General features: G+C 33.1%; 1 protein-coding gene across 2 annotated transcripts in view; it reads left to right on the top strand.

The window, feature by feature from the left end:
• Window positions 1-15,398, top strand: part of SLIT2 (slit guidance ligand 2) — a 261,157-nt gene that overhangs the window by 219,517 nt on the left and 26,242 nt on the right. For both annotated transcript variants that reach the window (XM_035554559.2, XM_035554545.2), the window contains 3 exons: window positions 4,001-4,125; window positions 4,257-4,354; window positions 5,764-5,903. In XM_035554559.2, the coding sequence (XP_035410452.1) occupies window positions 4,001-4,125; window positions 4,257-4,354; window positions 5,764-5,903 (363 nt within the window). The remainder of the gene's footprint in view (window positions 1-4,000; window positions 4,126-4,256; window positions 4,355-5,763; window positions 5,904-15,398) is intronic.

Below are 15,398 nucleotides of genomic sequence, written 5' to 3'. Positions count from 1 at the left end.
GCCGCCATGAGGCCTCCCCTCAGCCTGCTCTGCTCTGCGCTGAACAAACCAAGGGACCTCAGCCACTCCTTATACATCTTCCCCTCTAGACCCTTCATCTTTGTAGCCCTCCTTTGGACACACTGCTAGTCTTTCTTATATTGTGGTGCCCCAAACTGCACACAGTATTTGAGGTGAGCCCACACCAGAGCAGAGCAGGACAATCCCTTCCCTCGACCAGCTAGCAATGCCATGTCTGATCCACCCCAGGATACGGTTGGCCCTTTTGGCTGCCAGGACATACTGTTGACTCATATTCAACTTGCTATTAACCAAAATCCCCAGTTCCCTTTCTGTGAGGCTGCTCTCAAGCCTCTCATCCCTCAGTTTGTATGTATAGCCAGGTTTACCCCTTCTCAGGTGCAGAATCCAGCACTTACTCTTGTTAAACTTCATATAGTTGGTGATTGCCCAGCCCTCTAATTTGTAACGATCTCTCTGCAAGGCATCTCTACCCTTGACAGAGGGTAGGAATAGGAATTAGAAAGATGCTATATTCCTATTAAGAAATAGTTGACTTTTTTTACAGATATATATCTGTTTATTTTCTGCTATTGCGTACAGACTAACAGGCAAAATGTGTAATTCCCTCCTATCAGTACCTCTGGATTCAGTTCAAACTGAAACTGGTGCTTGAATTTGAATCACATAAAAATAGTTTCCTGTGAAAATGAGCATTTTAAAATGAAGTCTCAGTTATAAAATTCCATAAAAATGGACCTTACTCTTAACATTATGAATTATTTTCCTCCAGGAACCATCTTAGTGTTTTCTTCTTGCAGCTGTTTTTTCTAGGTTTATGGGCTTTTTTTTTTCTTTTGCCTTTTTTTTTCCCCTTTTTTTTTTTATGTGGCCTCTAACAGATTCTCAATCTTTTACTCCTTTACCGTCCATGCCCTGCTTCTAGAGATTCCAGGGCCTTGTGGTTTTCTGATACCAGGTAAGGTTGTAAGTGATGGAATGGGTGATACGTTTAAGAACAAACCTTCTGACCTTCCTTTTGTGAACCTCAGACAGACTTCTTTCCTAAGACATGCATGTTTACTGTTTGTTTCTCCCTTTGATGAATTTAGAACTGACTCTTCATGATATATCATTTAACATAGTTATATGAAAAGGTTTGTTATTTTAAAAGCCTAGATTCAGGGTCTGAAAAACGCAATTGAAATGATCATTGCCACTGCATTGTACTGAAATCAGTGAAAGCAGTTTTGATATGAGTGACTCTGCAAATACTGATTTTGAGGCCATATACAAGAGCAAATAGGAGCTCCCGAGTCATAAAAAGTCAGGATTTCAAGTTTTTCTTGCAAAGGTTTCTCTAGAAACTGGTCTTGGGAGAATTTATATTATGCTTTTCTTCAAAAATATTAGACAAATAAACGAGTGTGTGTGTTTATATTTACCAATAAAATAATATGCATTTAATTTTTCACTCTTTATGAAAGAACAGTGTTTATTTTGCTTTTAAGATTTTTTTTTCAGTTATAGCTTATTCAAGGATATATATATTTCTGCAGTGTTAAAAGTTAAACAATAGGGTATTCTATTTCATACAGAATATTTTCTTTTCATATACAGGTCTTTTAACACATGCAAGCAGATAAGGGAAGGAATGATATAGTGAAAATGAGAATAGGTTCCAGAACTTCCTTTTCATTAGACTTAAGTAAAAAAAAATCTAAAACTTTTTTTTTTTGATCTTATAGCTGAAAAATGATGAATCAAATTGATGTTCATTTTCATTGGATCCTCCATACTTAGTAATTTGAAATAAATGCTTATGACACAAAATCAGATCAGTGTTGTTTACTATCTTGCTGGGAATCATGTTCCCATTTGCTGGCTCTTTTTCAGAAGTGAAATTTAGATTGCTAATCCATATAGGAAAATAACCTCAGTTACTGAATATTTTTTTAATTCATGCCAAATAATTGTCAGTTTATTTCATAAGAAGTAGAAATGAGGCCATCATGTTCAGCCTAATCAGTTGAGACAAGGAAGCAGAGACTGTAAGGCTACAGAACAGTGTTACAATTTATCTTCTTTTATGTATGTGCTTCTCACTCCATATATTTTTCACAGAACATTTTAATACAATCTATCAATAACCAGAAATAGTCTACAGTAAATAGGCAAGACTTTCTGTATGTTAATTCTATGGTGTTTGTTTCAACTCACCTACCTTTACTGTTTGCTGCTTTAACAAGCTATAATCAACTATAGATTTTTCTTTCACAATAAGGTAATGAAGACAAGAATAGTCAATGATCCATACAGATGGTGACTTTGGCAATTGTCACAAATTACCGTGTTCATCTCCTTGCATTTGCTTGCAAACTGTGACACAGATGGATACCAGCAACTGCAGATAAAGAGAAAAATTTTTCAGCCTATTCCCAGCATCCCTACTGTATCTTTATAATCATATGGCTTCCTTCCATGCCAGCTCCTTTTCAATGACTTATCTGAGTTTAATTTCCAAAGAAAAAATAAGAAAGTTAAGACATCTGAGTAAAGACAAAACAAAACAAAACCCACCATACCTCAGTAAAAGTGCACTGTTGGTTTGAAAAACATTGCAGTCTGGCTCATTTTGATGAGAGCAATCAGGCAGTTCCACCCCCAGTAGATCTGAGAAGTCTTTTTTTGTGTGTGTGTTTGTGTGTCTGTGTGTGTGTGTTGTCACTGGAGAAATCACTGGTTATTCTTTAAAATTTACAAATTATCTGTAGATAACTATAGATTTTTTTCCATTGGTTAAATATGAAAATAAGCTGGAGGCAATAATGTCATCAGGCAATAAAGCCGGAAGTAGTAGAGAATGTGTGTTCATTCTCTTAATAGGCATTTGGCCAATTCAACCCTGTTTTCTTTTACAGTAATCAATCTTTCAATTTTCATAAAGCATAAGAAAATGAAGCATTATTATAAGCAGGTGATTTCTAAATTTAAACAAATAACTAGTAATTTCTTTGGTTGTCTGACAAAACAAAAAACAAAAACAACACCAAAACAATAATCGATGGTTTTTAATTTGAAAACTCAATGTGGAAAAAAAAAAACTACTACAATTGTAAAGCAATGAAAAATAAATAAATGTCTAATAAATATTTATGTTATAGGGATAAGATTTATGTACTCTAAAGATCTCAGTCACAGCTCTGTCTGGCTTGTGAAACTTTAGATTTTGTCATTATTCATTTCTAAATTCTGTTGTTATAATCATTAATATAAGAAACATGACCACAGGCATTGATGGCAGCCCTTATTTGCACATATATTCATGGTATAGTCTGTGCTATTTTGGGGCTCAACTAATGCAGCAATGTACAGAACTGTAGCTGACTCCATAACAGAGCAAGCTGCAATATAGACCTACTTATGTTGAGATAGCTTGGACAATACAGTTTATAACATTATAGTTCAAGACATTCAACCAATTTACAGGTAATTCTGCCAGTTCATTTTTGCCCTCAGTCCTATGTGATCCTGAAAAAAAAAAATTAAAACAAACAAACAAAAAAAACATTAAAAATTGTGTTCTCAGTAATACCACCAAGGGAGGGGTTAGAAACTGTATAGCTCTTTTTCTCATAGGCAGGTTCTACCCACTAAAGAGACAAAAGCTGAAATTGTATTCTTCATTAAATAAAAAGGAAAGGTAATTATCATGGATCAAAACTGTGCAGATTTCAGATAATGGGGATATAGGAATCATTTTTGGGTCAGTTTTTTACTTTTTTAACATGATAATTAAAAATCAAACCAAAAAAATTAAACCCCAAATGTATTTGGGCACATTAGAGGAATTACGGGTAGTCAAGCATTCAATTCATGTAGAAATAACAGAGTCTAAAATACAAACATTGTTTTTAAAATTAGAGCAATGTGCAAATATATCCTGTTAAGTATAAATCAGTGTTAGTTCGTTTATGACTATCACATTTGTATTTTTAAGGGCCCGTGGATGTTAATATTCTCGCAAAATGTAACCCCTGCTTATCGAATCCATGTAAAAATGATGGAACCTGCAACAATGATCCAGTTGACTTCTATAGATGTACTTGCCCATATGGTTTCAAGGTAGGTAATGAATGAAGAAGAAAAAAATATTACTGAAATGTAAGCCTCTCCCTTTTAACATTTATAAGGAGTTTTAATTTACTCCACTAGAGTCTGTATTTTTTTAAATGATGTCCTTGATCCCTGCATAGGGTCAAGATTGTGATATTCCTATTCATGCCTGCATCAGTAACCCATGCAACCATGGTGGAACTTGTCATCTGAAAGAAGGAGAAAAAGATGGGTTTTGGTAAGTTGTTTTTAATTGTAATATCAGAACGGAAATCTATTGACTCTTATAATATATGAAATAACTTTGGTGTTAATCTTTGGGTTCTCTTTGTTGGTAATTGCACCACAAAGTCAGGTTTTCAGTGCTTCTCAAGTTTTCAGAACATGTTACTGTCCATGGAAAGCTTCTAAAGCTCTGACAGTGTTAAAAACAACAACAAATGATTGTGATTAGTTGAGGCTTATCAGGTCAAGACAACATAGTATTGACTCCATTATGCTAATTAATAGCTGTCTAGATCCCTGCTGAAAAAATCTCACAATTCATCTGGTGTTGTGTGTATTACTTCAACAGACAGCATGTAAATGATAAAATGTAAATCCCAGTGAAACAGAAAATTAATGATTCATTTGAAACTCACTATGCCAGCAGATAAACATGCTGTGAGCATTTTTAATCTTGAGTTATTTAATCACACAGTACAATTACTCCAGATGTACTTCATGAATTATGAAATAAAGTTCTTTAGCATTCTTCTGTGAAATTATTAGTCATTTAATAATCTACACCTCAAGCTTGTTAAAAATGACACTTCAGAAAGAAACAATTCATTATCCTGCAATTCGTTAAGACATTATTCTCATTTTTTATCATAAATTCTGCCCAAAAATTAGTTTTCTATTAAAAATTAAGCATATACATCTCAATATTATGCCTCTAGAATTTAAAGTGACATAATCACATCTCAGAATTTGACTTTTTTAATTTATTTGTTTAAACACTACATATTTTGAAAATTAAAGCAATCTTATAATCAAAGTTGCAGGAGTTACAGATACTGCAAATTGCATGTAAATGCATTTATGGTCATATTTGAGTGACCTTTTACATTTACTACCTTTTTATATATTTGCTTTGCATAAACATATGTAAAAGCAAAATAAAAATTACAGCTTTGAAGAGCTTATATAGTCTTTGTTTTATATTAATACATGTATTGTACTTGGAACTTTAAACAGAGCTTTATGATGGTGCATTTAATTGAATGATAGTAGAATAGTAGTACTACATACTAATCCCTGATTCCACAGTCTTTTCCATGTGTTTAAATTAACAAAAATAAATAAAAGACATATAATCTCATTTTATAATATAACAGGTGTTTCTAAAGGAGTGCCCAGTTATGAAATTTAAACTCCTTTAACTAAAAATAAAGGCACAAATTGTTATTGTTGCTGCTTTTTCTGTAACATAAAATGTTGAAATATTTTGGTAATGTTTGTTATATGGTTTTTTATATTATATCATCCATTTTCCTTTAGAGGGGATAGTGATTATGAATTAATGTACTTATTAATTACAGTATTTCTTGTCTGGTCTCCCCAGCTAAAAAGTTCATGTGGTCGGTTTTATTTTCTGTATTACAGGTGCACTTGCGCAGATGGATTTGAAGGTGAAAACTGCGAAATAAATGTGGATGACTGTGAAGACAATGACTGCGAAAATAATTCTACTTGTGTGGATGGAATTAATAACTATACTTGCCTCTGTCCACCTGAATATACAGGTAAGAGTATAAAGAGCAAGTACAGGTAATTCAAGAATTCCTAGTAGAGAAACAGTCATGTTTTTCAGTTTGCAGATGAATTAGTGGTCATTCTACAATTAGTTTAAAGTCAAGTTTCCCTCAATATTTTTCTTCAGTAAGGCTTGTAGTCAAAAGTAGACTTTACACCCATTCATTAATTCCTCTGTTTTGAAATTACAACATTTTGATATTTAAAAGTTCTTTCAAAATGCGTCCCTTACATCTGTTTACCTAAACCAACCAGTCCAGTGAAGAATCCCTCTAGTTGTTGAAATCTGAAAAATCTTCTTTTGTCTTACATTGTCCAAGCTGCTACCAGGGCAAAAAAGGATCTATCTGTGCCAGTAGGGAACTGGATTTGGCGTCCCTAGTTGCTGTCCTGCCCTCCTGTAGAAAGATTAATGCAGATTGTGATGCTTTCTGCTCTAGCACACAAGAAAATAGCATTATTAGAGTGTGTGAAATTGTTCATTTCTATCAGTTGGCAGCCAGGCCAAAGCATTACCCTTTCTTTCTTTGAAACAGAGGGTCTCTTGCTTATTTTCACAATCTCTGTGAGAATGAAGAACAGTTACAACAGGAACACTGGAGAACAAGAATTAGGATCTATTGTTTCTGTTGATATGTTGTTCAGTTTTTCTAGACATCTATTTTCTGTCAGCTAGTGGACTACTAGAAGAATGCAGAGCTTAAATTCACAAAACCATGATTTGAAATACATGACAAAGAAATGTCAAATCCTCCATAACCTAGGAATTAGATATACCTAGTCATCCTATATAGTAACTATAATTAATCCTATTTTGGCTGTCAGATAAGCTTTTTAATGCCCTCAGGGAACACTAAATTTGAGCTTTGGATGACTGTGAGGAGAGGTGAACTCATGAAGTAATTTTATTTATTGTAAACAAAATTAGCACCTTTTTAATCCAAGGTATTTCCATCATTAGTTCTACAACCTACAGGATTGCTCAATTGATTTAGGGCATTCAAATTTAAAGTCAGTATTTAAATCTTGGAAACCCACAGTGAGTGAAAATGATAGAACACCGGTAAAAGAAATGCAACTTCATAATCTAATATATGTATTTGTGCAGTACTTATTCTGAGTAAATGTTTGGAAGAAATTTCTTCCTGCAGAATGAGCCACAATACCTAAAGCAATACAGGTTAAAAGGTTAAGTCGACAGAATAAGATACATAAGAACAACTGGGTGGTCCACATCTGGAAAATTAGACATAACCTTCTGCTTAACCATACTCATTTGCCAGGTACTGCTACCTTAATACCTAGAAGCAACTGACAATTCAAGCCTTAGAAAAAAATAACAGGTAACCGCTTCAATAAGTAGTGGCAGATGTTTGTTATTTCTCAGATAATTAATATTTTAGCTATGTCTGAGTCAAGCTTCAGATTCCCGAGATTCAGTTGCCATCTCCTTTAAAAAGGATCGGATACTCTGCTGTGTAGGATGGTAGAGAGCAAACCAGTCACACGAGCTGAGTTTTCCTGTTTGGTGATTTCATGCTAGGAGGTTTCATGTACTTATTAAATAGCAGACAGTTCATTTGCACGTCCATTTCTCCTCAGCAGTTTCGCAGTTTTTTTGCATGTTAACCTGTTTCTTCATTTTCGACATAGCTCTAGGTGCATTTGGACTGCTAGGGCCAATAGCTTGTTGTATTCACAATATCCCATGGGAAGGACTGCTTTGCATTAAATATCCATGGAGTGGATACAAAGGCATGTTTATGTGTGCTAGCCTAAAATTTTGATTAAGTGCGCCTCTTGTATTTCTGTAGTATGGTAATTGAAATGTATGTTTTATATTTACAATTGAAACTTCAATTGTAGCATTTCTATATATATGTATGTATATGGTTAGAGCAAAAAGGGAAGCATAAGGATTGGTAAGATATTTAACTTGATGTTTGTATTGCAGTTTTGTTTTTAGTTTAAATAAAATAAAGTGTATTTTTTAATTTGACTCATCACTGAGGAAGTGGCGATTACTTTTCTTTGAGGAGGCTGCTGTTGCTGTAGAACAGTTTGTGCCTAATTCTAAAGGGAAAATGCTATGAGTTTATATGGCAAGTGTTCTTGTTTCCTAACAGTAATCCTTTTAGAAAAACAGATTTGCTTTTATGGATTTGGTGCCTAGTCATAATTGTTACTGAAATCAGTAAGTCCTGTGAATAGGTGAGAATCTTCTCACCAGCTCAAAAATAAATCAAAACAATCTATTGGTAATCAGTAAGTTTAGCTGTTCTGTTCTCAAAAACTGTTGAGATTTTACACTATCTCATTAGATTATTTCAACACGTTACCAAAAACAGACACACATGCAAGACCAGAGCCTCATTTCATAGATAAATTGGACATAAGTTGTAGCAAAATTTCATTTTTTTCATTCCACAGGATACAGTGCAGAATTCTACAGTACACTGTCTTACAAAGCATCTGAAGATAGACACAAGGTGTGAGATCTTAAGTTAGTTTTAATCCAGATGAGTTGTAAGGAGAAAATGTAAAACATCAAGCTGGTCTTTACACCTGTCATCCCTGATCTTGCATAGTAATTAAATAACTTGGAGCATTAAAAGTTAAACTGACAATAGTCTGGACACATTGGGATCTAGAAATGGTAGTGTTCAGAATACAAAATAATCTTACAGTTGCCTCTAGTGTATATGCGATACCAAATTATTTATAACATATTTTTTTCTCTGGCCAATAACTTGATTTCAAAGATAAGTAACAAAATCCCTGCCAAGTATAGATACAGTGATTTTTCATGAGGAACTTTATAAGCATTTGGATCTTGGTATCTGTTCTAACAGGTTAAAATCAGATTTGCATATTGCTAATGTGGTGTGGTTTTTTGTTTTGTTTTGTTTTGTTTTTATGGAAGGTATTTTTCGCTTGATGAATTCCTGTACTAGCTGGGCAAAAATAAACTAACCATCAGGAAAACTGTCTATATACTCAGCAGATTGAAAAATATATGTATTTTTAAATACAAAGGTATTTATCTCTAGCTTAGAAAGTCCCTGGGCTGTAAGGTGCTGGAGGCTTGGACAGTGTATATAACAGAAAAATACCACCATAGACTTGTCCTGTTCTCTTTTAATTTTATTGGCCATGCGTTGAATTGTTTATGTTCAAGATGTCACAGAACATATATACTGGATGTGGAAGTGCACCAGCCCAGAATATTTTTTTTGAGTGAATGGTTATCTACAAACATGCTTTATATTTCACACAGCATAATATAAGAAAGAAGTCAGTTGGAACCTGTTGGTATGAATTGTAAATCATTCTTATTTAAAGTTTTAATTTTATGTAGAAGGCTTACTGGAATCTCACCTCTGGAAATACATATAAAAAATACAAAAAAAAATGTTATGGGGAATGTTATAATGCAAAACCAAACAGTCACTTTCTGCCTTTTCTAAAAATCTGATGAAAATTGACACTTCTCAATTAAGCATTGTTGATTTTAATATATATATTTTTATATATTACATATATATATAAAAGCCTGTTAGCTTATGTTATTGCTTAAGAATCGGGAATCCATTTTTTCTCTGCCTCAGTTAAGTTTTACAATTGCCTCCACAATTACAGGTGGAAAGACAAAGAAAGGTATTTGCATGATACTGTGAGCTTTCTTAAGATCACAGACTAACTGTGAAGTAACAGGAAATAAATGCAATCATCAGACATTCAGACTGTCTGATGAAACCTTGAGAAATAAAACATTTAAAATGCATCACTATGTCCTGCACTCTTTAACTCTGCTATTCTGTAAACATTATCATCTCCTTTATTTTAAACTCAATCTAGTAAACATCAGGTCATTTTATGTACATTCTATAGATTACAGATGATCATTTCTCTTGCTCATTGCCATCAGTCATTAGATCACAGATCTAACTGATCCAAAACTAAAACCTTTCCTATGCCACCAGTGGCATGTACTTCTTACCTTTTCTGTTTGTTTTGCTCTGCTGTAGGTGAGACTCTGAAGCTTGCTTCATTTTGCTAATCAACCTCTCTTGCTGCTATAGTTGTGCATTAGCTTAATGTGCTATGCTGTTGTATTACAATGTAAAAAGTCTCTTGTCTCTTCTGTCTTTGTCACTGCAAGCTGCTAATCTGAATGAAGTGGAAAAAGGTCAGTTGTCTTTTAAGCCTATTTTCACTTACTTTGTTTTTTCACTTTCCTTTCCTTAAAGGTGCATGGATTTCAGTTCTTAAATAAGATCAAATGAATCGTATATAGGTATCATTTAGAAAGCTCACTGCAAATCCTCAAATCAGGCACCTTGATCTAGCTGTGAATACATGTCAAAAGAATCTTGTTTAAGCTACAGATCACTGTGCAGGAGTACTTTAATACTACCTTCACTGTCTTTTTTTTCAGATATATTAGAAATTTGTGCATCCTGATAGGACTAACAAAAAGGTTTACATGGTGATCTTCTGAAATCTTTAGTCTCATTATTTTTAAAACATACCTTGGTTCCGTTCTAATGTATTCTGTATTATATAGCACTGTTTTGCTGTAATTTCTTCATTAGATGATGGTACTAGAAATTTTTCTGGAGTATAAAATGGCAATCCCCTTGCTTATCATATCTGTGACCTTTTTTTTTTTGCCATAAATATCTAAAATATCTGAAATGAACACATTAAGCTCAGACTGTTGTACAGGAAAGGTAATGGTGGAAATATTTATGACACTAACTTTGGATGTTCCTGATCTTTTTAGTTTTAAAAGTTTCTGCCTAACACCTATTTCACTAACAGAGGTAAACCAACTTCTGTACAAGCTGATCTATGCAATCTGAGAACTAACATAATCAGTAACAGTATATTTATAAAGTTATATTTATATACTTATAGTTATTTATATTTCTACAACTAGCTTTATAGTTTTGAAAGCAAATGAGTCAAGTCATCTTGTAGTGTATTTGCCATCAAGTTAATTTGATAAACCTATTGTGCTGTCTATAAAACAATATAATATTTCACTAGTAATGAAAAATATTTTTCATTAACCGCTAAACGGCATGTAGAGCAAGTCTGCAATTATCCCATCAATTTTGATTAATTTAGACATCTGGGGAATTATTCTTACAACTTAAATTCAGAGTCTAAATACCCTTTGCAAATGATAGAGTGAAACAGACATTTCCAGAAAGTAATTCCAACTGTAGATGTTCCATGATTAAAGTTGTATTCAATTTAGACATGTTCCTCTATTTGCCTTTTACTGTTATTATTTGGACAGAAAAGATAGCTCCCCATTTTTCTTTCCCCCTTGTCACTTCCTAAGTTTTTATGTCTATAGTGTTCTGTTACTGTCCCAGTATGAAACTGTTTGATTTTATAAAAAGAGTATTTGACACTAGGAAAACTAGAAAAAGTGAAAGCTCAGTTTAGAGAAATATAAAAATTGAGTTCTGTGTTATCCTTGCAAATATATTTGTATGCTTAATAGTAAATCAGCCAAGCAGACTACAATAACTTGTTCAGCATCAGTGATTTATGGATAAAATTTGGTTTGTCACTGATTTCCAGCAGTGTAAACTGAAAAATTTTAGGATTTTCTTTTGTAAATGAAACAAACAAACAAAAACCCAACCTTATTTTCTATGTCCATGAAAATATGGCTTTTTAAATGGAATGTAAACTGAAGATGTGACTGTAGAAAGACTCAAGTCCCAATTTCAAGTTGAAACAGATGTTATTTGTGTATAATTAGGCTTGCTGGTATTTTGCATGTCTTTAAAATGTGATAAAAGGTAGAAAGGCAATGAATCCTAAACAGAACTGTAGTCATTGTAAATGTATGACACAAGTGTGAACTATAACATGTTAAAATTACTGATTTTATCAAGAATACATTTCTCACAAACAAATTATCAAAGACCCAGGGATATGAACTAAGTTCAGCATCAAAGTTAAGCAGATGTGTGTGATAAATGCTTGTATTTTCTTGCCAGCTGAACATGAAAGTCAATTATCGGTCTATAACTTGCTTGAAGGATCAGTCAGTTTTATCATGGCATACATCTTTTGAATTGTGACAGTTGTAGGAAGAAAGGATAATTTTAAGTAATCATCTCAGTTTAGGCAAGCCCTAGACACAGATGTAAATTCTAGCTTCATATCTTTCAAAACTTCATTACATGGCCTTCTAGCTGCTACAATAAAGGAGTTTTCAATTCAGTTGGTAACCAAATAAGTACCTGCCTAAAGTTTAAGCATGCAAGCAATCAAATGCAAATCATACCATATAAAACTTGATTAAAATTCTAATTATTTTATTAAATCAGGATCATAATCCTCAGTCTTGTAAGAATTACACACTAACGTTACAACTTCTAAGAATAAAACAATACCTTTGCTACCCTTGCTTTTCATCACTTGTAAAATTTTCTTTCATGAAGATTAGTAGTCAAGCTCATAATATACAATAGTACAGTCATTTGAAGTATATTAAAGTATTCTAGCTGCATTTTCTTGAAGGGGGAGTATACATCCTTGGCAATCTAAGCCACTTGCTACTAGTTTGATCACTACCATTAGTGATTCTAGTCTATGATCATAGAATCACAGAATGCTAGGGAATGTAAGGGACCTTGAAAGATCATCTAGTCCAATCCCCCTGCTGGAGCAAATGATCCATTGTTCTGTTTTCCTTAAGTGTCTTAAAGCTTATCTGCCTAAAGTTACTTTTTTTTTTTTTTTCTGCCAAACAGCATACATACAAAATAATTTAAAATGTTAAACTAAATAAGCCCCATCTTGCAGATCTACAAGCATGAGACATAGCTGAACAGAGGTAAGCAATGGTAAAAGACGGGAAAAGTCTAGCAATGAATCACATTTAGAATTTTACTTTAAAATTAAGTTCCAAAAATATTTTCCAATTCCAAAAAAATATATAAATTAAATATTATAAACTGCTTCCTTCTGTAACTGTGAAAAAAAATAAGCTACATTATCCCCTGTAGAGTAGATATTTTTGTCTTTTGTGAATAGTGAGCTCAGTACTTTAAATACTTTGTTGTCTACTGTTTGTCAAATTCAAGACTTCATAAAAATGCAGCAACTTCTGTATATATTTTGTTAAGTAGCACTAAAGTTTCCTAACCATTCCCACAGTCTGTTGACTATTTCAGTCAGAAGTAATTAATAGAGACACCAAATCAAACACTCCGACTATAATACCTAGCTCATAAAACAGACTGCAGAAGTTAACTCACAATTTATGGCAGGCAAGTTCAGAAGCTGGAACAGATAAATATGTACACATAGAAAATCCTGCTGTACTAGTAATTACCCATAATTCTGCAGTATGTATTTGGTATTTTAGTTTTGGAGCAATTAATAAGTATTCTAGCAAAAAAATGATTATGATGATTAAAATTGACCATTCTTTCTTTTGAATCATTTCTCTAATTTATATTCTAATATCATACTCAGTTTTGCTAATACACTGGTGATTTTATGCTTGTTTCTTCAGTAAGCTTGTCTGTAATTTTCAATGTGCTGTAATATTCAGCAGCCCATGTTCATTTGTCTTAGCGCTCTTCTCTTCGTTCAGAAATATACTGGGTCACATTCCTTTATATAACTATATTTTAAATTTATTGTCCAATTAGCAAAATAGCAATGATGTAAATCATTTTTCATATCATTGCATTGTTCTTTATCATTTGTTGTACTATATGTCTTTATATATTGGAAAATCCAAAGGTTTTTTTTTCTATGATTTATAATGTCATCAAATCATAACAGTGTATTAATATACACAGAGGAAACAAAAACTGACCTGTGAATCTAGCAACTTATATCTTTGGTTAGGTAATCAAGGGTTGCACACAACTCATTATGAATATTGAATAGTGCTGTCTGACTGTTTATATCTGAAACATCATCTATATCTAGTGGTAAAATCTCAGCAAATATTCCAGTTTTGATGTTGGAGGGTTGCCTTCATTCAGACTGTCGATCACACAGAGTTCCACTGGTTTTAGTGCTACTACGTACCAGAAACCAGACTCCATAGCTTTTAAGATGTCTCATGAAAACAGAACAGTTTCTAATTAAATTTTGGAACTTTTTCATTGATTTTTTGACACTTTATGTACTGCTTCTTTTTAAACAAACTAGTCTGTTGCTTTTTTTTTTTCTGTGTACAATAATGTTCCCATTGTCATCTTCAAAAACGTGGTTACTTAGCCAAGCTCAGTTACAACAGCCTTAGTATTGTTATATGATGAGTAAAAGAAGGTACAGACACACTGGTAGTAAGCTTCCTTGAACTGAGACATTTTTTCACAATTGTTTTACATTATTTTGTAGAATGGTTTTAAAAACATTCCATGTTTTTTAAAATCAGAGAACTCTCTAACATTTCCTTCCAGTAAAGCCAAGAAGCATAACTAGATAAATCTGATATTTCCTTCAGTGAGCTTTTCACTTTCATCACTCTTTTCATTTCAACAAAATTATTTTCTCCCCTTCACCATTGTCTCAGTTAAATTCTGAATAACACATTGGTTATTCAATATGCTAAAAGAGATGTTACTTTACGAGGAAGCTATTATTTAGTGATTCAGATTCCGTGTCATGTATTTCTACTTACTTTTTCTATTTACTTTTCCTCAAACAGTTATGTTTTCATTATGGAAAAGCTCCACTCAGAAGATATATCTGTTAACAGTACAAATTAAGAACTAGTGTTTTTTGTTTTTTTTTTTTTGGGGGGGGGGTTGCAGGGAGGGTGTTCTTCTTATATTCTCATTGAGAAGTTCAGTATCTGATGTAAATTCTTTGGATTCCATCTTCGATTTTTTTTTCTTTTTATTGATTCTGTGTGCAAGTCTGTCATGAATTCTACTGTTTCTTTATAATGAAAGAGTTTGTACTTCCTGTAAAATTGACCTTTTTGTTCATAGGGCTTTGAACATTCTCCTTTCACTACATCTTCACTGCATGGAACACCATGTTTACAACGTCCTTTCGTTGGTTCCAGTTTCCTTTCCTAGGCTGGTTGCTAACTGTTTAATTGAAAGCTCCCTGCAATTATATGATTCTGATTTATTTCACACTGTGTACAATTTCCAAATGCAGAGATACTTTCCTTCCTTTTACTCTATCACAGCACATAAAGCCCTGTCTTTTTAAGACAAGTGTTGTTTTTTTAATCTTCCTTTATATTGTGGAAAGTTTCCACAGACTACTCAAATCAAAATCTGACCATAATTTCAAAAGCATCTGATGATACTTTCAAACCATTTGGCTGCAGTAGGTCTGGTGGTATAACATTGATTTTACAATTTGAATTGGATACTTTTCAAAACTGTAAGCATTTTTAAATCCTAAATGTCTAGTTTTACTCTCAGCCTATATGCAGGATTCCCAGCTATGACTTGGGAATTAAGACTTTTCAAGCA

This window comes from Cygnus atratus, chromosome 4, assembly GCF_013377495.2.
Source record: "Cygnus atratus isolate AKBS03 ecotype Queensland, Australia chromosome 4, CAtr_DNAZoo_HiC_assembly, whole genome shotgun sequence".
NCBI lineage: Eukaryota > Metazoa > Chordata > Aves > Anseriformes > Anatidae > Cygnus > Cygnus atratus.
The sequence above is the reverse complement of the archived record's forward strand: the minus strand, read 5'-3'. Positions and strand labels throughout refer to the sequence as shown.